The following is a 26607-nucleotide window of genomic DNA, read 5'->3' on the forward strand; positions in this document are numbered from 1 at the left end:
CCACATCCAGGAGTCTAACCTGAATGTGCTGCCTGCAAGGCAAGTTCCTGAAACCCTGTCCTAACTCTGCAGACCAAAAATGTACTTTCTTTTAAGAAGATACTTCTGGGGGAGAGGGGAATTCGGCTACACCTTACAGAAATAATCGGGTGTTACTTCTGGTTAAGTACTCAGGGATTATTCCCATCAGTCCTAGAATGACCATGCTCTGCCAAGAACTGAACTTGCATCTCCCCCATGCAAAGCATTGGTTCAAACCCCTTGAGCCATCTCTCCAGCCTCTAGAAAATACTTTCTAAAATAATAATAGTAAATAATAGATTTTGTTTGAAACCTGTACATACTTGAAAGATTAAAAGTTGTTAATGTCACATCAGTCTCCAAGTACTCTTGAAATTTTCTTGGTACATAAAATCTGAGGCCACTGTAACACATCTGATGGGAGACCACCACCTCACCCAGCACCAACACATGACTCTGAGAAATCAGGTGCTGGAGATAATTTCCCACACCGGGCAAAGCAAGTGTGACTCAGGTGCAATTGATGACTGCAGTGCTGAGCTTTGGAGGAGGCCTGTACTTTGCAGGTGCTCAAAGTCAACTTTCGTTAGTCCTAAACTTCATCAGTCCAGGCATTTTCAAAATACCAGGGTGGGTGAAGAGAAAAGCAGTAGAATCGCTGAATCATGTATGTCACCTGCAACACAAGGACTCAGGTTCCCTCGCACACAACACTCCCCCACCCTCCAGCCACACACACACACACACACACACACACACACACACCACCACCACCACACACACCCAGTGGCCCTAAGGGCTTACTCTTAATACTCCTGGCTTTGCTCTCAGGGATCACTCCTGGCGAGCTCAGAGGACCATGTGGGGGATTGAAACTGGGTTGTACTGTACTGTTGCTCAGCCATTCAGTATACAAGTTTTCAGCTCAGTTGTTCTTCTTTCCCTTTACTTGGCAGAAGTGAGACTCCAGTTTTTGCCCTTCATTTATTTAGGCAAATGGGGTCATACTTCTTTAATTGCAGGCAGATACATGAGATACATGAGGGTTCTTGGTAATGAAGGGTTTGTTTTTTATTTTCTGTTTTAGTTTTATGTTTGGGGACCACATCTCTGTCCTCAGGATTTACTACAGACTCTGAACTCAAGAAGTGCTCCTGGCAGACTCGGGGGACCATATGGGGTTTCAGGGATCAAACCCAGGTCAGCAGGGCAAGTGCCATTTTTTTTTTTTTTTTTTGCTGTTCTACTGCTCAGACTACAGATTTTGCAGGGGAAGTAATAAAACAAGGAAGAAATTAGCCTAGCCCTGAAGTTGCCTGCAGGCATAAGGATCAAATCTCTTTGATAAGCAAATGAACCACCACCCAGAGACTGGTGAACCCCTTCAGAAGAGGAGAAGAATCTAAAGGTGATGTTAAGAATATGAAAGGAAAATCAAGGTTCTCTGTGGAAACATCTATATTAATTTTTATTTATGCAGAGAAATCCTGTCCAGAGCAGTTGGGAAGAAGTCTTACTATGAACTCAACTTTCTAAAGGCACGTGCATCTCATTTTAAGGCTGGAGACTGGCCTGCATCTCAACCTGAGATGTGTGCTCTTGGCTTTCTCCTTCTGGAGAAGCTTACGCTCTCTCTTGAACATCTCTCTCTCTCTCTCTCTCTCTCTCTCTCTCTCTCTCTCTCTTTCTCTCTCTCTCTCTCTCCCTCTCTCTCCTCTTTCTCTTTCTTCCCTTCATATTTCAATATACATAAATATTTTAAATTTTGGGTCTTGTGGCCACACCTACTGATACTCAGGGGTTATTCCTGGCTCTGTGCTCAAGGATCAATCCCAGTACAGATTGGTGTACCATATGGAATGCTGGGTGGGCTGTGTGCAAGGCAAGCATCTTACCCACTATACTATCTCTCTGGCCCTCTTAAATATATTTCTTTAAGTAAAATTACTTCACTACTCTGTCTCCTTATGCAATTCTTTTCTGTGAGAGAAGACATTCCTGAAAAGCCTGGGCGAAAGCTAGGACTGATTCTCCTTTCCTTGCTAAGAGCCGTTTCTCACTCTAACTGATCCAGTGGGAGAGGAAGAGTGGTGCACCACATAAAGTAGTTCATCTAAAACGAATCTAATCCAGTCACTTAGATATCACCGTCCTGGACAGTGACAAGGTACAAAGTGCTGGAGTCTCACCCACACACAGTGGGGACAACATGGAACAGTCTAGAGAAGTCCAGTAACAGGAGATGAAGCAGCATGTCTCTGCAGAGAGACATCGATGGCAGGTTCCTCTCAGCTAGACAGACTGCAGATCAGGAACATGGACAGAAAAGGCAAGAAAGGAACAGGGACAAGACGAGATCACATTACACTGGAGACCAGGATGTGGTAATCCATATCAGACATGCGCACACATATGCACGTGCACGCACACACAAAACAACTGACTTCACACACAAGAAACCCAGACCCATCTACTTGATCTGTATAATAAATTTTAACTTCTTAAGTGTCACAATGTGTGTGTTTTTTTTTTTTTTTGGCGGGGTTGGGGGCATTTGTCACTTGCTTTAACGAGAGCTTAGGTTAAGATGTGAGTGATGCCTTGTAGAATTGTACAAGAAAAAACCTCCAACCCATCAAAAAATGGGGAGAAGAAATGAACAGAAGCTCCCTCAAAAAAGAAATACAAATGGCTAAAAGGCATTGAAATGGCTAAAAGCATGAAAAAAATGCTCTACATCACTAATCATCAGGGAAATGCAAATCAAAACAACAATGAGACATCATATCACACCATAGAGACTGGCACACATCAACAAGAACAAGAACAATCAGTGCTGGCATGGATGTTGGGAAAAGGAGATTCTCTTTCATTGTTGGCAGGATTGCCAACTGGTCCAGCCTTTTTGGAAAACATATGGGCATTACTCCAAAAACTAGAAATTGAGCTTCCATACTACCCCACAATACCACTTCTGGGAATATATCCCGAGTGTGCCAGAAAAGCACAGTAGAAATGACAGCTGCACCTGTATGTTCATTGCAGCACTGTTCACAATAGCCAGAATCTGGAAACAACCCGAGTACCCAAGAACAGATGACTGCTTAAAGAAACTTTGGTGCATCTACACAATGGAATACCATGCAGCTGTTAGGAAAAACGAAGTCATGAAATTTGTTTAAAAATGGATGGTCATGGAGATTATCATGCTAAGTGAAATGAGTCAGAGAGGGACAGACATAGAATGACTACTCATTTGTGAAATAACATAATATGAAACTGACACCCAAGGATAGTAGACACAAGGGCCAAGAATATTGCTCCATAGTTGGAAGCCTGGTTCATGAACTGGGGGAGAAGGCAACTGGAATAGAGAAGTGAGCACTAAGTTAATGATGGTTGGAGGGATCATTCAGAATGGGAGATGTATGCTGAAGTAGATAAAGGACCAAAAATGATAATCTCTCAGTATCTGAGAGATTACAAACCATAATGCCCAAAAGAAGAGAGAGAGTATGGGGGAAGTTGTCTGCCATGGAGGCAGGGGAAGACTTGTAATGGGAGGGGAGGAATACTGGGGACATGGATGGTAGAAAATGTGCACTAGTGGAGGGATGGGTGTTTGACTATTGTATGACTGAAACTCAAACATGAAAGCTTTGTAACTGTATCTCACAGTGATCCAATACAATTTTTTTTTAAAAAAATATGTAAGTGATGCACTGATGTGTTATCACATCTTCCTCTGGAGAAAGTGCAATCTTTCCACTTTGTTTTAAAATTTTACTTTCATAAACTTGTCCACATGATTGATTACATTCAATATTTTTACACCAATCCCACCACGATTACACCTGCCCACCACCATTATACCTTCCCACCACCATTTAGAATTTTCCCACCACTGTTCAAGCCACAGGTAGATTCTAGATATTTTATTTTTTTATTTTATTTTTTATTGCTTATTATGGATATCATGAGAGATTGCACATAAGTGGCTGTACGCTCCTGGAATTCTAAATATGTAAATGATTGGGATCCAGAAACATCTCTGTAGAGAGCTAGTGCATTTTGAGATTCATTTGTGAGTATCTGGATCAAAGTCGAGGAGGGGCACTTAAATATCATCTGGAGGCAGTTCGTGGGCATGATATCCAGGACCCCGAAGGGACAGGGGGGCAGGAATGGACCAACTGTCTCCACCGTCATGTGGCCTGGCATCTTCAGACCCTGTCACCATGTACCTGGATTTTTCTTTCTAAAGCTTGTGGCAACCAGCGGCTCATCTGGAGTGGACGGAGAGGGGATACCCGTTCCATCTGAGGACACCCAGTGGTCTGGAGAGATCTCAGGTAAGCTGCTGTTTTTCGGGATTCACTGCTGTGCCCTTAAGCGTCACAATTTTGTATGCAAATCTTTTATACAATTCTCTAGGATTCACTAGCTCAGGAAAAATTCACTTTGGAGTTAACACAACTGAGTCCATGGCTCCCTGAGAACTTGTGTGATGGGGACCACGTCGCTGTGCCACGCAGACCAAGCTGACTTCAGGTGCAGCTTATCAGCTGCCTCTTGAGGCTGGTACAGCACCAACATCCATCCTGTCAGTCCTAACCCAGTCCTAACCCAGGCTGGGCACTTCTCTGGGTAGCTGAACTTCCCTAGGTAGCTGAGGTGAGTGCAGCAGAGAGGAAGAAGCACCTTTTTCTCGAGGCTTCTTCCCTCAATCCCACTTTACCCAAATCAGCAGGTGTCAGGTGACCTCAATAAAAATTTGTAAGCCATCAGAAGAATTCTACTTTTTCTGGTGGGAATCACCTCTTCCACCTGCAACACTTCCCTGTTGATGTTTTTTATTGTGATAACTGAGCGTCACATATATTTGGCTATGGTGCTTGCCATGGTCATATTCTCTTAGTTGTGGCTGTAATACGGTGAGAAATTTCTTGGGGTGCTAAATGAGGCAGATAGACAGCAGAGTTGACCGGCATAAATGACATGCCCTAGGATTGTGCTCAACACATGTGGAAGCACCAGAGATCAAATTTATGGTTTCTTTCATGTCATTCAGGTGCTCTGAACACAGTCCTTGAGGGCAAAAGCCCTATTGCTCACTCCTCTTTCTGTCTCTCTTTTCTTTGTTTTTCTCTCTATACATGTGTGTGCTCACACACACACATTCTGTGGCAATAGGCTCTTTTCCTCCCAGGTACCCATTACCTTATGAACATTTGTCTATTTGTCTAGAGAATATTTGTCTCTTTCTCACTGCACTACCCTCACATTAAAAAGAAATCCGGCTATTTAAATGCTTTCGAAAACATCATGGCCCTTCCCTAGAAAGATAACTTTAAATCACACATTTTATTCCATAGTTGAGAAAATTTAATTAATTAATTATCACAACTGAACTAGTTACTGAAATTAGTTACGGGTGATACTAGTTAATCATGAAGAAAACTATGGTAGAAATCTTTGGCAGCAATGAGGCACTTGCAAGATCATTTGTCTTAGGTTGTCTTAGTTGTCATGGAGAATGGAAGAAACCATGGTGCAGGAGGGCTAGGAGGGCAAGATCTGTTTTCTTCACAACCTGCTTGTTTTAGTAATATTCTTTTGGTTCCAACAAGCAGATCAGCTAGCAATGATTAAGGATACTCTTCCTAAATATGACTTGCAACAGAAAACCAGGCAAACCCTGGTGGTGAAAGAATTATTTTCTCATATGATTTGGTCCTCTGCAGTACAGCTTGGCTTGAATTTGAAAGTGAGGGTGTCTCTCAACCTCCTTCATCTGCAGATTCCTCAATTAAAAAATCAGTACTAATGACAATGTGGTAGGATAATGCCTGGAATAGATCTGAGATAGAGCTCATTGAGTAGAAAATGCAATGATTATTTCATTCCTCTATTTTGTTGGGGTTTTTTTTTTTTTTGCTTTTTTTGGGAGGGTCACACCTGGCGATGCACAGAGGTTACCCCTGGCTCTGCACTCAGGAATTACCCCTGGCAGTGCTCAGGGGACCATATGGGATGCTGGGAATCAAACCCGGGTCAGCTGCATGCAAGGCAAACGCCCTACCTGCTGTGCTATCACTCCAGCCCCCTGCATTCCCCTACTTTGGTGATACAATTAAGGTAAAACAAATTTTACAGTTAGTATCTTTTAAGACTATAGTTGATGATGAAATAAAAAAATTCTGCTGGGATAACCCCCAGGAAAGAGGTATCAATAAAAGTTCAATGGTCATGATTAATAATTGTGAAAGTCAGGTGAAGAATAGCACTGTAGCACTGTCACATTGTTGTCCTGTTGTTCATCGATTTGCTCGAGCAGACACTGGTAACGTCTCCATTGTGAGACTTGTTGTTACTGTCTTTGGCATATCAAATACGCCACAGGTAGCTTGCCAGGCTCTGCCATGCATGCAGGATACTCTCGGTATCTTGCCTGGCTCTCCAAGAGGGATGGAGGAATCGAACCTGGGTCAGCTGCGTGCAAGGCAAATGCCCTACCCACTGTGCTATCACTCCAGTCCGGTGAAGAATAAGGAATCCTTAAACTAGTCTCTCTACTTCTGCATCTGCTAAAACTTTTTCAAAATAGATAAAAGTCAAACTAAAGTTGAAATTTCTTATCTAAAAAAAAGATATTAAATAATTTTTCTCTGAATCCTTCTCCCTTGTGCACTAAATAATGCATAGCATTTTTCTTTTCTAAAAACACCTGTTGACCAGGGCAATCCAGAGGGGGGCGGGTGAGTCCACCTCCCCACCCCAACAGAGCCTTTGCAGCCAAAAACCTCCAGAATTCAATTGCCACCATGCTCACAGCTGATCTTCACAGACTCGGACAAGCCTCATTCATGAGGGAATCTGCTGAAAAACTTAGGTAAGTGGGACTTGTGACTGAAATTTCCAGACTCGCTTGGAGTTCGGAATTAGTGACCTCCCCCCCATCTCCCTGTGCTTTTGGTAACCACGCAGTCACGTCCACGAACTGCCTCTGGTGCCATATAAGGAGATGATTGAGAAACTCACAAACAAATCTCTCAGAAGACAGCAAGATGAGAGCAACATGCAACAATGGTGCCTCTGAGCCCCAAAGTCACCATCCAGTTAAAAAGAAAAAAAATTAACCTCAGCTGTATAAACGTATTTAAATTTTTAGAATCCCTATTGTGTGTGGCAATATTTGTAGCCAAAAGACATCTCATACTCTATACCACTGATATACCAAGAGTAGCGCACCATGTTTGATGGAGTGTAAAACCAAAAGCAACCAATCTCAGGGAGAAAACACAAATAAACACACACACACACACACACACACACAAGGCCCAACCTTTAACAACATGTTAGTAATCTCTTATACAAAGGGCTTACTGGTTCCAGGGTAAAATACAAGAATCTTCACACACTTTCCTCTAAGGTAACTTTTTTGGATCATTTTTAGTGGATTGTTCAGTACAAGCAATATAAAATAAATTATTTAGATCCTATTTGGAGGCAGGATTTGGGGGTCAGGATGGAAACATTTGAAATGTCGGAAGATGTAATGGTGGTGGGACTGGTGTTGAAATATTAAATGTAATAAATTATTGCGGGCTGGAGCGATAGCACAGTGGTTGGGCATTCACCTTTCATGTGGCCGACCCGAGTTTGATTCCTCCGCCCCTCTCGGAGAACCCGGCAAGCTACCGAGAGTATTGAGCCCACGTGGCAGAGCCTGGCAAGCTACCCGTGTGTATTGGATATGCCAAAAATAGTAACAATAAGTCTCTCAATGAGAGACGTTACTGGTGCCCGCTCAAACAAATCAATGAACAATGGGATGAGAGTGACAGTGAATAAATTATTGTAAACTTTATAAAGATAAAAACAAACTCCAGATGGGACTTCCCCATCAGTTTGTTTTCTCAGGGTTTTTCTTCTAATTAATTATCAGCAATTGGATTGTTACAAAGTTGATGAAGAACAATGTACTAGACTATTTTGAGGGAAAATGAAGTTGAATTTTTCTGATTCTGAGTGGCAGTTGTGTGTTCCCAAAAGCACTTGCTATGTATGTTTGGTGGCCATAAGCCACTTCCCCACCCAGGCCTGCAGACGCCACCAACAGATGCATGAAGGAGGGAACAGGGCCTCCAAGCTGGTTGGTGATCACGGGCCATTTATTCCAATCTCCCCACGCGCCAATTCCAGTTTCTCTTTGTCCCTCATTCCCATCTCCTACTGTCCCTCCTGCTGGTCTCTCCATCCTCAGTCTCACAGCCTTAGCTATTGACCCAATCAACGAGTTTGTGTAGCAACCACTCATAGGTGAGACAGCACAATAAACATACATAAAGCTCTTCTAGGGAGGCTTCTTCTAAGACAAAAATCTCATCCTGCTGGGAGATCCACTCAAGAGCAGAATTTTATCATCTAAGGGGTCAAGGGCAGAATTTCATCTAAGGGCATATTTCTCCTTTCCTTAGTCCATAACCATTTAAACAGTCAACATAATTCTACTTCTTAACAATATTAGTCATTTTGTATGACACAGTAAGAGATATGTTTAGCTTAAAGGGTGGCTCTCCTGGGGATATCTCGCTGTATATCCCAGACTATAGTCCCTAGGCAGATTAGTCCTTCCTAACCCCAGCAGGGTCCTTATCCAGTTGTTTCTCTTTGATCATGACAGAATTTGTCCATGACCGTGCTCTTATTACAAGTTTTATGGTGGTTGACCTGTCCTGTTTTGATGACAGGAGAATTTACAGTTTGCCCTGGGTTTATCCAATCCCTTTGTCGAGACCCTCCTTTTGGGGTGCTAGGAACTAAGGGCAACTGAGTCTTAAATAGAGTAAATATGACAGCAATAAACTCCAAGAGTGTTCCCATACATAGCTGCCATTGTGAGCTTTGGGAAGCAGAAGTCCCAGGTGACCAAATCTTTTTGAATCTATTTAGAGATTGATGTGAGTTTTTAAGTGATTTGGTCCCTTCAGGAAGAAAAATAATACAAAAACTGTGGATATTGGGAAAACATTTTGGGAAAAAATGGATTCATAACTTGAAAATGTATAGTATTGAGGACTGGAGAAATAGTATAGCAGGTAGGGCACTTGCCTTGCACACAGCTGACTTGGCGTCAATTCCTGACACCCTAAGCACAGCCAGGGGTGATCCCTGACACAGATCCAGAAGTGATCCCTGAGCACTGTTAGGTGTAGCCCCCAAAGCAAAACACAGAAAGCAGGTGAAGGGCTAGAGAAGTAGCTCAAAGAGTTACTGTGCATGCTTTTCATGTAGGAGGATGAGGTTTGATCCTCAGAACCACATGGCCTTAAGAACACCATGGGGAGTGACCTCCCCAACCCACCCCAAGCTCAGAGCTGATAGTAGCTCCTGAGCACCAGTGGGTATAATGGGTGTGATCCATCCCCTTCTCTTCCCTTCCTCCCAAATAAACCCATGATAAAAATTCTCACTTTAAAGATAAGCAACTATTCGCTTCACTTTTGGAATTCCTTAAAATAGCAGTTTCCCCTATGCTGAAGTATCTGTTTACACATCATTAACAACTTCTTGAAAACTCTGGAAGGCAGGCAAATTAAGAGAGAAGACAGACACTCAATGCTGGACTGTTGTACTATTAGTTTGACACACATCAAATTAAGGATCAAAGAGCAGGCTTATCTTGGAATTATCATTAAGCAAATGGTTAAATGATTCAAGCCACACAAATGGAACACATGTATAACTGTGTAAGTTTGAGCACATTTGTATGGCCACTGACTCAGTGCTGAGAAAGCCAATTCCTGTACACGGAGTCCCAGTTTATTAGCATTGCTGACAGACTATGGTTAATTGGCCCCTCTGGATGAAGAGTTTTTGCTCCAGACACCAGGAAGGAATTCCCAACAAGGACAGCTGTTTGCTAACTTTCAGTGTCTGGAGAGATGGCTTAGCTTCTTGGCTTTAGGGTTCTCTTAATCGTCAGAGGACAGACATCTTTCTTCTCCTTAACAGATAGCAAACAGTTTAGGTGTCTGGCTTCCAGCTTATTTTAGAATTGGAGGAAAAAATGAAAAAAAGCTTAGTGAAACCTTGCATTAAATTAATTATCAGTCAGATTATAGAGCAATGCTAACAACTTTTAGACAAAACAATGGAACTTTTGAATCCAAATGAGTGAATCCTTCAACACATTCATTTGCTCAGAAAATATTTAGAGTTCCACAAACTTTTGTGGAACACCTGGGGCAGATTTGTGAAACACATAAGATATGGGTAGCCAAAATGATTATATGCAAATTACTCACTAGATTTCATCTGGGGCTTTTGCAAAAATCAAATCCATCCCATCCTGAAAGATAGTCTAAACAAGCAATTTAAAACCTGTTTTGAAGGATGATTTTAATGGTTATAATGAGTACAGAATGACTCTGATGGTGATTACGTGGAATGAGACCACAGTCATTTAGAGATTTATGGTCTAATGTATTAATTTTAAAAGCCAGACATAAAAGATGGTACATGTCATTTCTGCACTGGTGATTAAATGTGGGATGAAATAATGCACTTGAGTCCCTAATGACTTCCTTTGGGCAGGAATTTCACACATTGGTGAGACTTGGACCAGAGCACAGGAGATAATAACAACTTCCTGGCCTAGTCCTCCTGGAGAAAAATCTCCAAAGTTAAATGCAGTTACAGGTTATCACTGTGTTTCAGAATTTCAACAAATATATCTTCCAGGTTACAAAATTAAATATATCATTTTTCAAGTAGCTTTTCTTCTGCAAATCTATGAATCTAATAACTTCTTGTTGCAGCTAAACTCGGTGTGATAACATTTCTTCTTTGTTAAACATTCAAAATTCAAAGACACATTAAATTTTTGCCACTTGTGTGGGATTTTTCCATCCATCACACAATGTTCTTTTTATGCAGTTATACTCTAGAGCCCTAGGAAGGTTCACTCAAGAACATTTCTTTAAACTTGGGCATTATCCTTCTCTGCCATTATACTTATACCAATACTCAGCATTGATATTTTTACTTGAATGATAATAAACCAAAGAATCAGAAGCCAGATAGCTATTAATTCATATCAGAATAATTTGATGAGATACAAAATATCAACATTGAAGAAACTGAATAAAATGAAAGAGAAGAGCAAGATTTTTGTTTGCATTTGGACCGTTAAAACAAGTCCTTCATGCATTTCAGCTTTGGTGTTTCTTCTCAACTCCTTGACTGACCTGCTTGGGGAGAAATTGGAATGAAGAGACAGAGGCACATAAAGTCTGTGTTGCCAGCCTAAGCCAGGCAGGTGCAGCTTGCTGGCCTGAGCACATGCCTGGGTGGCCACCTGAGTTCTACATATCTGTTTGGGTGAGGGCCACCAAAGCCCCATCAGTGAAGCAGAGGCAGGTGGCCAGCTGGGTCAATGCATTCTGGCATGTGATGAAAGAACACCTGGATTCACTCTGCAGACCTACCACATAAGGTCAAGAGCTTACTTGCTGCCAGCCACCTAATGGCCTGGCTTTCCAAAGCCCTGTGTCCTATGTCAACCAACACAGAAGGAAACCCACCTCTCTTTCTCAAGACTTTTCCTGCGGCCAACATGGAATCATTCAACTCCTGTGTGATAAAGTGGGGCAGGGAGGCAGTTGGCCTGTTTGGAGGTGGTGTAGGGGCTATGTCGCTGGGATGGAATGTTTCAGGAAGTGTGCGGGCCCCCTCGTTGTCTTTGGCTGCTGTCATTGCAGACACCATCCATCCTCCAATATCTCTGACTTTCCCTTTCCTCTTCTTCCCACAATCTCTAACTACAAGCTTAGAAACCACTTTGGATTCCCACTTGTAATTTTGTCTCAAAATGCTGAAAGTTACATAGAGAGCACTATCACCTACCCTCAAGTTCACTTTTCCTCCAGCCGTGAGGTCCATCCCAAGGTCTCCAGTCTACTGTTCTCAGGAAAAATGTTTTCACAAGGACCAATTTTCAACTTTTCTCCAGCAGAAGAGCCTCTTTTCCAAGTTCTCTATCCCAGGTACAGTCCAGCGAGCTCCCTTCCATGTCCCTAAGAGGTATCACTTGCCTCACTTTCTGTGACTTATAAGTGGGGGGTGTATAATATTGTCCTCATACTTTTGTTGTGAACCATTCAACGTGAGAACCTGTGCAAGCACAAGAACTGGGTATAAGAGGTACTCAGCAAATGCTAGTTGTCCCATGAATGAGCATACTAATGTTTCTTTTCAAACCCTGAGACCATACCAGGTCTGGGCTAGTCCTGAACTGGAACTTCCTACTGGCATCTCTGCATAGGACTTCAAGAGCTTTGTCTCGGTATGATTGCTCTACCAACAGGAATTCCAAGGAGTGAGCACAGATCTGTGAACTTGCAGGGAAGTCTACTATCAGTAACTGTTCCTTCTGGGGAATCAGGTCAGATAGTCCTTCCCTCCCCTACCCCACCAAGAGCTACATAGATCTGATGCTTGTAAAAGCACCCACTAAGGTACCTTTTGACCTGAGAAAGATACTCTGGCTCTTTTCTGGTCCGAAGCTCATGGAATTTTGTTTTTGTTGTTGTTCCTTTTTATGTAAAATCTTGTAAGGCCAGGTATCTATGAGAAGATTCAAGAAGAAACTTCATGATTAAATTTCACAAGCCTTAAAATTCATGCTAGAGAAATCGGAGTTGTCAATAATGATATTCTGTGCTTCAAGTGAATGGGAATAGTCAGAATTCCCAATTTCTGGAATTGGAACGTTAGGGGGTGATTGGGTCCTTGTAGTACCACACAGTGTCATTTCAGTACAGCTATAAGAAATGACCCGTAGAACCCTCATCATCAATGCAGCTTAAGGCTTTTGTTGAGTTAAAAGAAACTACAGACCAAAATTAAAATGGGCAGAATTCATTTTTTCTACAGATCAGAGCCCAAAACTGTTTGGAGACATTTGCTACTTTGTTCCACACACTTTAAAAGTAGGAATGTGATAGGATTCCAGACAGCTTCTCTGGTGCTTTTTAGATTCAATCTTAATCTTCAATCTTTTCAGTGATCACTTCTGGAGAGTTTTCCAGTTCTTCTGGGCTTACCTTTCCTTTTCTGAATTATACATTTCTTTTCTTTTAAAAAGTAGTGATTCTTATTCTTATATCACTTGTATCACTTGTCATCCCGTTGATCCTCGTTTTGCTCAAGCAGGCGCCAGTAATGTCTCCATTTGTCCCTGTCGAGTGATAGTGTAACCCAATGATATCTGCTTGCTCCAGGAACAGGAAGAACCTCAAATCATTCATTTAGGGTTTTGACAAAGAAGTCTGACCATCCTTGGTGGTCGGCCACATGGTCTTTTGATGTCCCGTGGAATCCAGTTGGTAACAGCTCTAGTTCAGCGGTCGTCTCTGATTCGCATTACACGTCTGGCCCATCTGGCTTTCAACATCTTGGCAAACAAGACAGTGTCCCTGATTCTTGACCATCGACGGAGGTCAGAACTCTGGATTCCTTCTCTCACTTGAGTGAAACGTGATACTCCTAGCATAGCTCTTTCGATTCCTCTTTGGGATACCGAAATAGTGTTCTCATCCTGTTTGCGTAGGGCCCAGGTCTCTGAGGCGTATGTTAGTGCAGGAAGAACGGTGGAGTTGAAAAGATGTGCCCAGAGCCAGAGGTTCTTCGTCCTCTTAACCAGTTCTTTGACGCTCTTGAAGGCCTTCCACACTGCTCTCTTCCTCCTGCTCAGTTCTGATGCCAAGTCGTTCCTCATGTTGAGTTCTCGACCCAGGTACACATAGCTGCTGCATTCAGAGATGCAATTGAGAGCAAATGGAACGTCAGGGACTAGTTCATTTTTCATGAACATTGTCTTTGTGAGATTCAGCTGCAGTCCAACCTTTCTACACTCGTGGTCGAAGTTGGCCAGCATTTGTGCCACTTGGCTAATGTTTGGTGTTATGAGAACAATGTCATCAGCGAAGCGGAGGTGGTGCGGTTGCTGACCGTCTACCTTCACTCCCTTTCCTTTCCATTCCAGTCGTCGCATGATGTTCTCAAGGGTGGCACTGAAAAGTTTTGGTGAAATGGTATCACCCTATTGAACCCCTCTCATTACATCAATGATTACTTCATTGTAGAATGGTGAGATCCTGGTGGTGAATCCATAATACAGCTCGCAGAGGATCTTGATATACTGAGTTTGAATGCCCTGTTTAGCTAGGGTTTTGATGATCGCTTCAGTCTCAACAGAATCGAAGGCCTTCTTTAAATCGATGAATGTTAGACAGAGAAGCATCTAAAACTCTCGTGAAACTTTGATGAATTTGGTCACCATATGGATATGGTCGATCATGCTGAATCCTTTTCAGAAGCTGGCTTGCTCGCATGGTTGTCCTTCGTCTAGTGTCCTGCCTATTCTATTCAGGATGACTCGAGTGAACAACTTGTAGACAACGGATAACAGGCAGATTGGGCGATAGTTGCTGATGTCGTGGATGTCTCCCTTCCTGTACAACAGAACAGTCCTGCTGGCTTTCCATTGGGACGGGACCTTGCATTCAGACAGATAGCATGTGAAGAGCCGAGTGAGCCAGTGTATTGACGAGTACTGGCGGCAGATTCTTCAGGTGTTCGGGTCTCACCTTGTCTGCACCAGGTGCTGTACGAATCTTTACTGATGAAATGTCGTGTTGGATTTCAGAAAGGGTGGACTTTGGGAACGACATATCCATCCTGTGGAATTTGGTATGTGGACATTTGGACGTGTCTGTCAAAGATATCTGAGTAGAAGTCATGAATAATCCTTTCCATTACCTTTCTGGAAGATGTGATGAATCCATCAGGATGTCAGAGGGCAGTCATCTTGGTCTTATAGTTGGCAAAGGACAGGCGGGCGTTGCGAATACTTTTTCCCGCTTCTGCCACATCAGCCAACACTGCTGCTCTTCTCTCTTTGAGGTCTTCCTTTATTGCTTCTTTGCACAACTTTGCAAGCTCGGACGTTAGCTTGTGGTTGTCTGAGGCTTGTGTCAAACCACGTTGGCGAATGAGCTTGAGAGTTTCCGAAGAAAAGCATCTGCTTTTGGCTTTCCCACTCTCGGCATTTTTTGAGCAGTCATGGAGGTGCTGAACCAGTTGATTGTATTCCTCGTTGATGTTGTCAATGACAACATCTTCCCACGTTGCTGCAATAGTGCCAAAGAGTCCCCAGTTGGTGGTCATTCTGGGAGTTCTCTTCTTAAATGTAAACTTTGCAGTCCTTTCTCCCCGCTCTGTGAAGTAGAATTTTGCACAAAGGAAATGGTAGTCCGATCATCAGTCAGGCAAAACTTTTAATTGAATATGATGTGGTCAGTTTCACTGTGGAACTGTCCATCAGGAGACTCCCATGTCCAACGTTTATATTCGGCCTTTTGGAACTGTAAGTTACCATGGATGGTCTTGGTTGACATGATGAACTCAGACAATCTCTTTGTTCCATTCTAGTCCATGGGACCCAATGTGGAGTTCTTCAGGTGACCTTCTCAGTCCTATCTTGGCATTAAAATCACCAACAATGATCTTGTAGAAGGTGTGGTCTTCTTTATAGAACTTCTCCAGCTCCATGTAGAACTTCTCGATTTCTTCTTCATTGTAGTTGGATGTTGGTGCGTAGATAATGAAGATATAAACTGCTGGCAGTGAGCCACATATATTCAAGCATAAGTGTCCGATTCTGGTTGTTAGGCATTTGAATGAATCAATGCTCATGGCCAAATTTGTGTTGACAAGGACACCGACACCACCAACGCCTCTGTTGTTACATGTTCCGAGGAACAGTTCTTCTTCAGTGTCGAAAATGGCGTGATGTGATTGATGCCTTCTCATTTCAGTCAGACCAATGATGTCGTACTTGATCTTCTGTGCTTGCAGCATCAGGTCCTCGATGGATGCTTCTGATGCCAATGTACGTGCGTTGAAAGTACAGACATTCATTTTAATCTTTCTTTGTTTTGGCAGTCTAGTTCATCCCTGAGATTTTATCAGCCTCTCCTTGCTTATCCTTCTTAACGCTGCCATATTGGGGGCTCTTTCAGTGTCAGGCAAATTAGGCCCATTGTTGTTACTGTTGTTGGCATATGCCACGGGTAGCTTGCCAAGCTCTGCCGTGCAGGTGGGGTTACTGGGCTCTCTGAGAAGGATGAAGGCTTTTAGGGTGGCCTCTAATCACCCTTACTGGTGTTTCCATGGTTCATACCATATTTGAAGCCTATCAAATATGGTGCAAAAATTATGGAAAATGGGTATTAAGTGTCCTATGCTGTGTCCGAAAAGTGTCCTGGAGTGTGGTGGTGGCTGGGTAGTGGAGGTAGTGGAGGTCGGCTGGTGAGATATTTATCCAGCTCCAGTAGGGTGGGCCGTCTGGGTTTATCCCTGGGGTGGGGCGCCGGAGATGGTAGGAGTTTCCCCATCTTGTTGAGCCTGGAGTACAAGGTCGCAAAGTGATTCTTATTCTAGCTATATAAATTTACACTTTAACAACAAAACTAAACGAATACCCAACCTTCATATTATTTTACTAAAATGAAAAAAAATACATCTTTTGGATCACAAAATTTTAATCATGAGGCTACTGGTCTGTGGGAGCACTTTGTACTGGATCAGTACTGTGGCAGGATAGTACCCTTAGAGATATTTCAAAAGAAGGGAATTTAATCGAATCAGAAGCTTGGAAATGACTGTAGCTGAAACAATGGACAGGAGCCTTTGGAATCAAAACTAAGGCGAGTGTTTTTTTGTTGTTGTTGTTTTTTAAGAAGGGTTGGGCCACATATACCTATATATACAGAGTCTCTTGCCCCTGTGCCTGGCTGTCTTCACCGGGTCCCTCGAAGCGGGGGGAGGGGGGAAGAGGGGGGGGTGAGGTTGAGTTCCCTCCCCGCCCTGAGCAGAGCTCTGGCAGCTGAAGACCTCTGGAACCCAGCCACAGCCATGCTCAAGGCCACTCTCCACATGCTTAGCGGAGCCTCACACAGAAGGAACCAGCAGAGTAACCCAGGTGTGCGGGACCCAGGGCTGGGATCTCACTTAAAAAATTATATGGAAGGGCTGGAGCAATAGCACAGCAGGTAGGGCATTTACCTTGCATATGGCCGACCTGAGTTCATTCCCCGGCATCCCATATTGTTCCCCGAGCACTGCCAAGAGTAATTCCTGAATGCAGAAATAGGAGTAGTCCCTGAGCATCGCCAGGTGTGAGCCCAGAAAGCAAAAAAAAAAAGTATATGGAATGGAAAAAGAAAAGAGATTATGTATCCCAAATGCTTGATATGGGGCCAAAATGACAGTACAATGGATAGGACTCTTGCCTTGCATGTGGATTGAATCCCTGGAACCCCATATGGTTCCCCAAGTTTTCCAGGCATGATCCCTGAGCGCAGAACCAGGAATAAACCCTGAGAACTGGGGAGTGTGCCCCCCATGGCTCCCCCCACAAAAATAAATCCAAACAAAAATGATCAAAGCAGCAGTGGTTAATTTGGATTTTCTAGCCTTATCAGGTTGCTGGCATCTGGCAGGGAAACCCCAGCAGAAATATCTGAAACTTAGAAAGTATATGAAGTTTAGGTATTAATGAACAACTCACAAACGAGTTGCAATCTCTAAGAAGGGCAATACAAAAGCATCAAATTGTCTCAAACCGAATATAATTATACCTGGAAAATATGAATAATATAGATGGTGTATTCAGAGGGTTAAAGTCCTCCTATTACAAGTTAGACATTAGCTTTTCAGTAATGGACAACTTTATTCCAATCAATCTTACAAGCTGAGTTTTTATTTTTACTAAATTATCTATGTTTAAAAAACAATCTGTGCCTGGTGTGGAATTTCACTCCATCAAGTGTTACAATGACATTTTCATTACAAGCAGGAGAATGAATGTAGGACAGGTGTTAGGAAACATGGCAATAAATTAGGATATAATTTACAAAAGCAAAAATAAAGCAACAGTGTATCACATTAATACTGAGTATAAAATAATAAGCAACAACTAATTACAATAATACAAAGGTAAATTCATTCTGTATTATTAAGGATATCTATGTGACATTCACTCAAAAAAATTCCTAATGAAATGGACTGTTTGGGGAGTCTATGCTTCTTTAGGGGGTTAATCAGTTGGATTTAATCATATTTATCTTTCCTTTTCTTGGTAGTCTTTGCATCAGTGGCAGATACTGCTCTCAGCCATGGGACACTAGTTTTTTCTAGGGTTCTGTAAGTAGTCTGCATAGCTCACTAATTTTTGAGAGCCTGCCTCCCCTGACCATCTATTGTTATTTGGGACAGAGTATCCTATAGCCATGCAGTGTTGTGATATGCTATGGAATAGGATCTTTCCTGTCTCAGGTTTAAATCCAGGCCCTATCTGAAGATGTTTAGTCCTGTTACATTCTGGCCTTGGTTCCTTCTAGAAAGTCATGTGATGGTGATCCTGGCAGCTGCCTCTTGACATAGGCACCTTTTGCACAGCCTGGAGGGAGTACTGACTATCCCCTTCTACTAGCACCAGTTGGGGTACTACACAGTGCCCTGGGGGACAGCCAGCCTTCTTGATGTTAGTTTTCAGACAAGGTTAAAAAAATTAAGAAAACAAAAGCTTTGAGTATGAAATGTACAAAAACTTTCTGAACCAAAAACATGAGTTGGCATCTATGTTGGAGAAATGCAGATCTGGGTAGCAAAACCTATGCCTGAAATGGCACAGAAATGACTCACTTTTTGTTTTTTTCACCAGGGCACATTAGCACCAAGTTTACTGCTCTTTGCAAGGGACCATGGGAATTCAGAGTAGAGGCTGTTCAGTTGTCCTTCCCTGGAGAGTTGAGAAGGCACTTGGCCTGGCCTTCCAAGGGCAGTGGAAGGAGCGGCCCTGGCAATAACTCCGGGCCGCATCAATAGCTCTCTCTGGAAAGCTCAGGGATGTGAGCCGAGGTGTTGAGAGAGAGAGAGAGCAAATGTGTGCCATGGATGGCCAGGACTGAGTGTACCAAACCACATCCCGTACTGACTATCCACCACAAACCGGAAGTTCAGGTTGGTTTTGGAAGTCTTCGAATCTCTCTTCCTTTCTGAAAAACCGTAGTCTTGCTACACACGGGATATACCTGACATGTGGTTTCAGAACTCAGCAGTCGGTTTAGGTCAGACATGCTTTTTAACTGCAGCGAGTATCTTTATAAAGTTGGCCATTTGGTTTGAGTTTAGATATTGGTGGAACAGAGTGTACAGAGCGTCGGAGAGCCAAGCAGGAGTGTTGGACACAGCACATTCATCAAGAACCTGCTGCTAGCGACAAATATTCAAGTATGAAATGTCAATATAAACAAGCACCTTCTTTTCTTTCTTTTTCTAAATCTTGCTTTCAAATCTCTTGGTGTGAAACCTGTGCATGAGGGGAAAATGGAGCCAGTCCATTTAATTTAGGTAGGTTGGACCTTGAATTTGACCTGCCTAAGAAACTGGGTTTCACATTTACCTGTCATACAGAATATCCATTAAAAAATACAAAATATTTGGTGGAGTGACTACTAAAATGATGCTTGATGATCTCTAGTCTTCGCGAGTTTCTTTTCTTTGGTTATTATCCGTTGCCTACTTTAAAACTCATAGAAATAGCACAGGTCTGTGCCCGCACATTCACCTACCCACATACTCTAAAGGGTCCACACACACACACTTGTTTTCATATAAATAAATGCCCTCCTGCCATATCCAAGAAGGGACATCTGGAACCCATTGTAATTGTCAGCCACCGGGTCTGCCTGATTGTTACTAAGCAAAGCCAGTCTCTCTCTTGCATGGTATCACCTCAGTAAGTGTGACAGGACACATGTGCAACAATCCAACAGAGCAGAAGCCCTTCTAAGGCTGAAGAGGATGTAAACACAATGAATTGGGTGACTCAAGTAAGAACTGAGGCATCCTATGTGATGGCCATAGGAGGCTGGTACTTCCATCTTGACCAAACCCCATGTCTGGCTTCTGCATGAAAATGAACTGCTTCTCTCTTAAAGTTTTAATGGAAATCTCAGCTTCATTTGCACAATGGCAAGTTGGCCACCATCTTTTAGCACTGAATTTATAGACTTGCACAGCTGCAGTAACTGATGCACTGCTTTAAACTAAGTCCTTCATTGTCTGGTTTAATATAGTTTATATATGGCTCACAGCAGTGTTCAGAACTGGGGGTGGGGGTTCCTAAGGAAATTAAGTGGAATGAAGAAAAATAATGCAAACTCTCATTACTTTTGATTTATAATTGCTCCTTAAATTACAGTTCAAAGCCCATTTGAGAATTTCAATTGTGGTGCTGTTGCAGTGAGATAAAGTATAGTAAATATTTTTAAGCTATGACTTAAGATTTCTGAATCTTCTTGACTTCTATAGTTGACCAAGTCATAACAGCTACATTTTAAACAGTTTTAAATACAAATGGATTCAGTGTCATTGCTAAGTCCATAATAAAAATTATCTTAATGGTCCAAGGAGGTAAACAGGCTATTGGATTTACTCGAAAGAACACAAACATTCCACAGTAAGCAAGCCTCCCTGTGTTGTTTGGATCTCTCCAATCTGGCATTCCCTCCTAATACCGTGTCCAGCACTTTGGATCAATAAATCCCACTTCACAGAAGTTAAAATAATATTGAAATCCTGTCAGCTAGGGCTGACCAGTGGTTACGTTTTCCACAGGGTAATGCATCTGCAAGGACATCAATCCTCTTCCTCTGGGTGGCTCTCTTTGATGGACACGTTTCCATGATGAAATGACAAGGCTCTCTCAGGCTTTCCATGGGTCAGTGTCCTTGGCAGGTCTTACAACACATCTGTCTGAAGTATGCTCGACTGCAGAACTTGAACTTCAGCACCAGTGGGCAATAAGCCACTTTGTTCACATCTTTGCACTCTAACAAACAGGGACAGAAAATGGAAAACAATTAAGGCATGTAGACAAGTACCTAAACAAGCCCATGACCCTGGCTGGATGTTCAGCAAGGACCCCCATCCTCCACACACACATACCTTATATCAATCCTCCTTGGCTTGTACATTCAGGGGGATTTTGTTTTTGTTTTTTAAGCATATCCTGTCTGGTACAGCCTACCAGAAACATTCTTTTGATATATTTTAGCACACATTTTTAGAAGAATGATTGCAAGTTTTTTTTTCCAGACTTTTATAACTATGGTGCATGCCCACTGTGTCTTGAAAGAATTACCATTTGTTGGGATAAGTGATCACTTTAGACAGCTTGGAAACATGAGTCATTTTTCTTACAGTGCTTTTATTGCTTCTTTCTCAAGGGTTATTTTATTCAGTGGTGCAAGGTTATCCAAAATCAAACATGAGTTGCATTGTTTGATACCAAAGTACACATGTCTCCAGAGAATCTCTGCATCTGTGAGGCATGGGGATGGGCCTGGGTGAATGAAAATCTGTGGCCTCGATTCAGCAACTGCACTAGACAAAGAGGAAAAGTTTGAGGGGTTGGCCTCAAATGGCAGCAGTCTGAGGGCTATGGAAACATGTAGAAATGTCTTTTTTTAATTTGGAAGTGAGACATGGCCTTCTTTTTTCCTATGTGTATTTTCTCTTCAGTGCTAGAATTGCCACAGTTGAAGTCTGTGCAGTTTGTTCAGCCAGAAGGTGAATAAGTGATTCTTTCTCCATCTCCCCTTGGAGGTTGGTTACAGAATATGGCGCTGAGGGGCCTGTGGAAAGGAAGGGATGTGGCCTTCGGTTCTCAGTTGCCTACACCACCCCCATCTGAACCCAGGACTGCTAATAATAATATTCTTCTGCAGTCCTTTGGTCACTGTTTTTATTTCTGGGAAATTTAAAATACTTTGTAAACTTAGGAATTAAATTTCCATATGCCTCTCAGAATCAAAGGCCCTCCCTTATTCCAGGTAGTTATGCTGAAGTATCTTGGATAAACTGTTCAAGGTAATTTAACATTTGGTAAAGCACAGTGTAAAAAAAAAAAGATTATGTTTTTGTTGTTGTTGTTTGATTTTTTTCCACACTCAGCAATGCTCAGGAATTTTCCTGGCCCTGTATTCAGGGATCACTTCTGGCAAGGCTTAGGGGACTATCTGGGGTGGTGGGTATTGAACCTCAGTTGGCTGCATGCAAGGCAAACACTCCACTGAACTATTTTTTTTCCAGCCTCAAGATCAGTTTTGTTGCTGTTTCACTTATTTGTTTTTTTCTGACCTCAGAAATTCATTAAAATTCCAAGAGCTCATGTGCATGGTACTCGTGTCCTATAATAAAATTGGAATATTCAATGCAAATAAATGAATGAATTTTCACTTCTTATAATTGAAGAATCATCATCATCATCATCATCATCATCATCATCATCATCATCATCCCATTGATCATCAATTTTCTTGAGCGGTCTCAGTAAAGTCTCCATTTATCCTAGCCATGAGATTTTAGAAGCCTCTCGTTACTCATCCTTCCCAACAATTTAAGGTGGGGCAGGGATGTTGCTCCATGGTAGAGCACATGCCTCACACATTGAAGCCTGTTTTCAATCCCCTCTGCTCCCTGTCCTCACTGCCACAGATAATATTTTCTAAATCCAGCCTGAACTGGAGGTGAAAAGATCTCCACATATTTCAATTTGGAGGTCTCTTGGTATTTCATCTTTTCCTCTGGCATGACTTAGGAAAAAGTAGCCCCCCCCACCTCAACATTTGTGGAAAAGTCTAAAACACAATCATCAATGCTATTAAGAAGGATATTTTGTTAAGGTAAATAGATGTATTAAACCATTGAGAAAGCTGACATGGAATCAAACACTTTGGATTTCACAACACCCACTTAATGGGGTGGCCCTCAGCAGACACTACCCCTTGCTTGCTCTCTAACAGGCTGATGACTGCCCAAAGTGCAAAAGAAACTTCAGATGTGGCTTTTTGAAGTATTAAAACGATGTAGTTGATAAACAGAAAGGAGGACTGGCCACCTGAATAGCACAAGGAAGTAAAATTAGAAGCCAGCCTGCCTGGGCTTGGTCCTGAAGTTACCCCTCAGCACTTCAGGGCTGAGACCCCGCCACCAGAATTCTGGTCTCCCTTCCACCTCTCCAGCCATAGAAGGAATGTGCCCCGCTCACCTATGACAGCACTAGTAACCGCGTTTAGAAGGCACACAGTACATAGAGATTAGTTATAAGTGTCACTATTACTTCTTACCTCTTGTCACCCCATGATAGTGAGTTGCCCCCTGAATGTCTCAATAAGGACACAATAAGACAGGTACGGATCAAATGCAGACCACAGTCAGTTCAAAGACAAAACAAAGAAGGCATTTCCAGGGGTACAATTTTACTGGGAGATTAATGACTCCATTCTGAGAAAAGCTACAGGATCAGTGATGTTCTGAGAGATGCAGGACACAAGTAACTTGCAGACTTCATAAATTTAGACTTTGGAATTGGGTTAAATGCTTGATAATAAATAGCACTGCACTGTAGCACTGTCATCCCATTGTTCATCGATTTGCTCAAATGGGCACCAGTAACGTCTCCATTGTGAGACTTGTTGTTACTGTTTTTGGCATATCGAATACACCACGGGTAGCTTGCCAGGCTCTGCCATGCGGGCGGGATACTCTCAGTAGCTTGCTGGGCTTTCCGAGAGGGACAGAGGAATCGAGCCTGGGTCGGCCGCCTGCCAGGAAAATGCCCTACCCGCTGTGCTATAATAAATCAAATAAATAAATTAAAATAAAATAAATATAAAAATAATCACTGTTCACTGATCACTGTCATCCTATTGCTCATTGATTTGTTCGAGCAGGCACCAGTAATGTCTCTCATTGAGAGACTTATTGTTAACTGTTTTTGGCATATGCACAGGTAGCTTGCCAGGCTCTGCCACACGGGCTTGATACTCTTGGTAGCTTGCCGGGCTCTCCGAGAGGGGCGGAGGAATCAAACTCGGGTCGGCCACGTGACCGATGTGCTATCACTCAGATAAAAATAAAATAAATAAAAATTTATCATTGACTCCCTCTCCCATCCACCCATTCAGACAATTAGATCTAAAAAGAGGAGGGGGCACTGGTCCTTGAGGGCCCTGGAAATCTCTTCCCATGCCCACACCCAGAGCAGTGTTCTCACTTGGTACTGTAACTGTGGCTGCAGACACCACGTTCCCTCCCTGAATTTCCCCATACCTTTGTCAGCTTAGTTCCCCAAACCAGTTCCATTCAGAAAGACTCAATTGCAAGCAGGGAGTGTTTTGGGTCCTGGGAACAGGACCTAGGAGAGGGAGGGACCACTGAGTGGCCTGGGTCTGTGGGTGCCAGCAACACAACTGTGGGCAGAGGAGGAAGCTGTGGAGGTAGAGGGGGGTGGTGTGCACTCAGCACCACTCCCCACCACACCCAGGGTTTGCTTCTCCTGCCACATCCCCTTCACCTAACCTCAGTGTTTTTTCCTCTGTGAGGTGTGAGATGCAGACCTGGGGGAGAACTGTGCACAGGAGTCAGACAAACTGGAATTTCCATCCCAGTTGCTAGACCAAGACCCTTTGTAGCTCAGGGTGAACTTCTGGCCGTGTTGAACCTCTTTAATGCTATCACTGAGAGGCTGATATTTTATGTACTTCAGGAATAAAGCTTTTACAACTTATTAGTGTGTCGAAAAGCACCTTTTCAGTCATGTGATTATACAAAACTTCATGAGGAAAAACCAGCTGAAGGAAGGCAGAAGAGGTGATTCAGGCTAAGCCGGGTGTCTGTGACTGAGAGCCATTCTCTTATTTTTTTATAATGTGGGGGGCAGGTTGGTGTTTACGGCCACACCCAGCAAGGATCAAGCCTTACTCCTTACTCTCTGCTCAGATATCACTCCTGCCAGAGTTCAGGGGACCATATGCCATGCTGGAGATTGAACAGGGATCATCTGCATGCAAGGCAAGTGCATTACCCCACTCTCTTATCTCTCTGCCTTCCCTAGAATCCCCCTTTTAAAAAACACTTTCTCCCTCTAAAGTGGCAGAGCAAATATCCTGTCAATGACTCCTCCAAAGGCTGATTTATCCTTGGTACCAACTAAGAACAGTGACATCTGCAGGCAAAAACCTCTCTGCATTTAAATGTTAAACACCCAAAAAGAGAGAGAACAAAAGGGAATGCTCTGCCTCAGAGGCAGGGTGGGGTGGTGGGGGTTGGGGTGGGGGTGGTGGGAGGGATACTGGGAACATTGGTGAGCAAAATGGGCACTGGTGGAGGGATGTAAATGATCACTGTATGGCTGAAATGCAAACATGAAAGTTCATAACTTTGTAACTGCACATCACAGTGATTCACTAATAAAGTTTTTTTAAATAGGGTTTATTCTAGATTTGGTTTATAAAAAATTGAGAAAATAAAATACTTCACTGTGGTTTGCATGTTGTAATTAGTGAACCAATGTTAAGCATTATATTTAAATAAAATATAAATTATCAAATAAAAAAATGCTGTCAAGGAACCAGAGTAATAATATCGCAGTACGGTGCTTCCTTTGCATGTGGCTGATCTGGATTTGATCCTCAGCATCCCATATGGTCCTCTGAGCACCGACAGGAATAATTTTTGAGTTTAGAACCAGGAGTACGCCCTGAGCTCATTGGGTGTGGCCCCCAAATCAAAAACAAACCAAAAAATGATATAAAAATAAAGTGATTTTGGAGTCTCATTGTATAGAAAGTTGAATATGAACTTAAGATCTGTACAGTTTAATATTACATTAGCATCTTAAGTCTTCCTGTCACTCGTTTAGATCAGCTAGAAATGATTTAATTGTTGGGATCCTAGATTGGCTTGTTGGCATTTTGAGATGAAATTTAGAGACCTTAATTAGAACAATGCATTCCTCAAAGTCCAATAAAAAGAGAATTTGTGGGGTTGGAGCAATAGCACAGCGGGTAGGGCGTTTGCCTTGCACGCGGTCAACCCGGGTTCAATTCCCAGCATCCCATATGGTCCCCTGAGCACCACCAGGAGTAATTCCTGAGTGCATGAGCCAGGAATAACCCCTGTGCATTGCCGGGTGTGACCCAAAAACCAAAAAAAAAAAAAAAAGACAACTTGCCTATTCTATTATCCACTATCAGGCCAATGCAAGTACCATTTCCATCTGTGATAAAAAGCATTCTGGAAGAGGCCAGAGAGATAACACTTGCCTTACACACAGTTGACCCTAATTTGATTCCCAGTACCAGCTGATCACCTAAGCACTGCCAAGATTTGGATGTGCTTCCCCTAAATCAATATGAAAAAGCCATACATAAATTAAAACCCATTTTTTATGACATTACATAGAAACAGAATATTCTAATTTATAAATGGTCTTTGGTTGGTATTAATTTTTAGATTGATAACATTTACATAAAAACACAACAAGGGCTAGGATATGATTCAAAGGGCTGAAGCATGTCTTTTGTCTGATCCCTGGCAACACATGTTCCTAAGAGCCTTGCACTAGGATCACATCATGATTATCAGGCGTGTCCTGATAATCTCCCA

The 26607-nt window shown here is 42.6% G+C and overlaps 1 protein-coding gene across 1 annotated transcript in view; it reads right to left on the bottom strand.

Annotated features, from left to right (window-relative positions):
• Nucleotides 1–17835: 17835 nt before the first annotated feature.
• The window catches only part of ADAMTS6 (ADAM metallopeptidase with thrombospondin type 1 motif 6), a 264427-nt gene continuing 255655 nt past the window's right edge, over nucleotides 17836–26607 (bottom strand). The window contains exon 25 of the mRNA XM_004608478.2: nucleotides 17836–20986. Coding sequence (XP_004608535.1) covers nucleotides 20877–20986 — 110 coding nt within the window. The 3' untranslated portion in view covers nucleotides 17836–20876. The remainder of the gene's footprint in view (nucleotides 20987–26607) is intronic.

This window comes from Sorex araneus, chromosome 1 (genome assembly GCF_027595985.1).
Source record: "Sorex araneus isolate mSorAra2 chromosome 1, mSorAra2.pri, whole genome shotgun sequence".
In the NCBI taxonomy this organism is placed as follows: domain Eukaryota; kingdom Metazoa; phylum Chordata; class Mammalia; order Eulipotyphla; family Soricidae; genus Sorex; species Sorex araneus.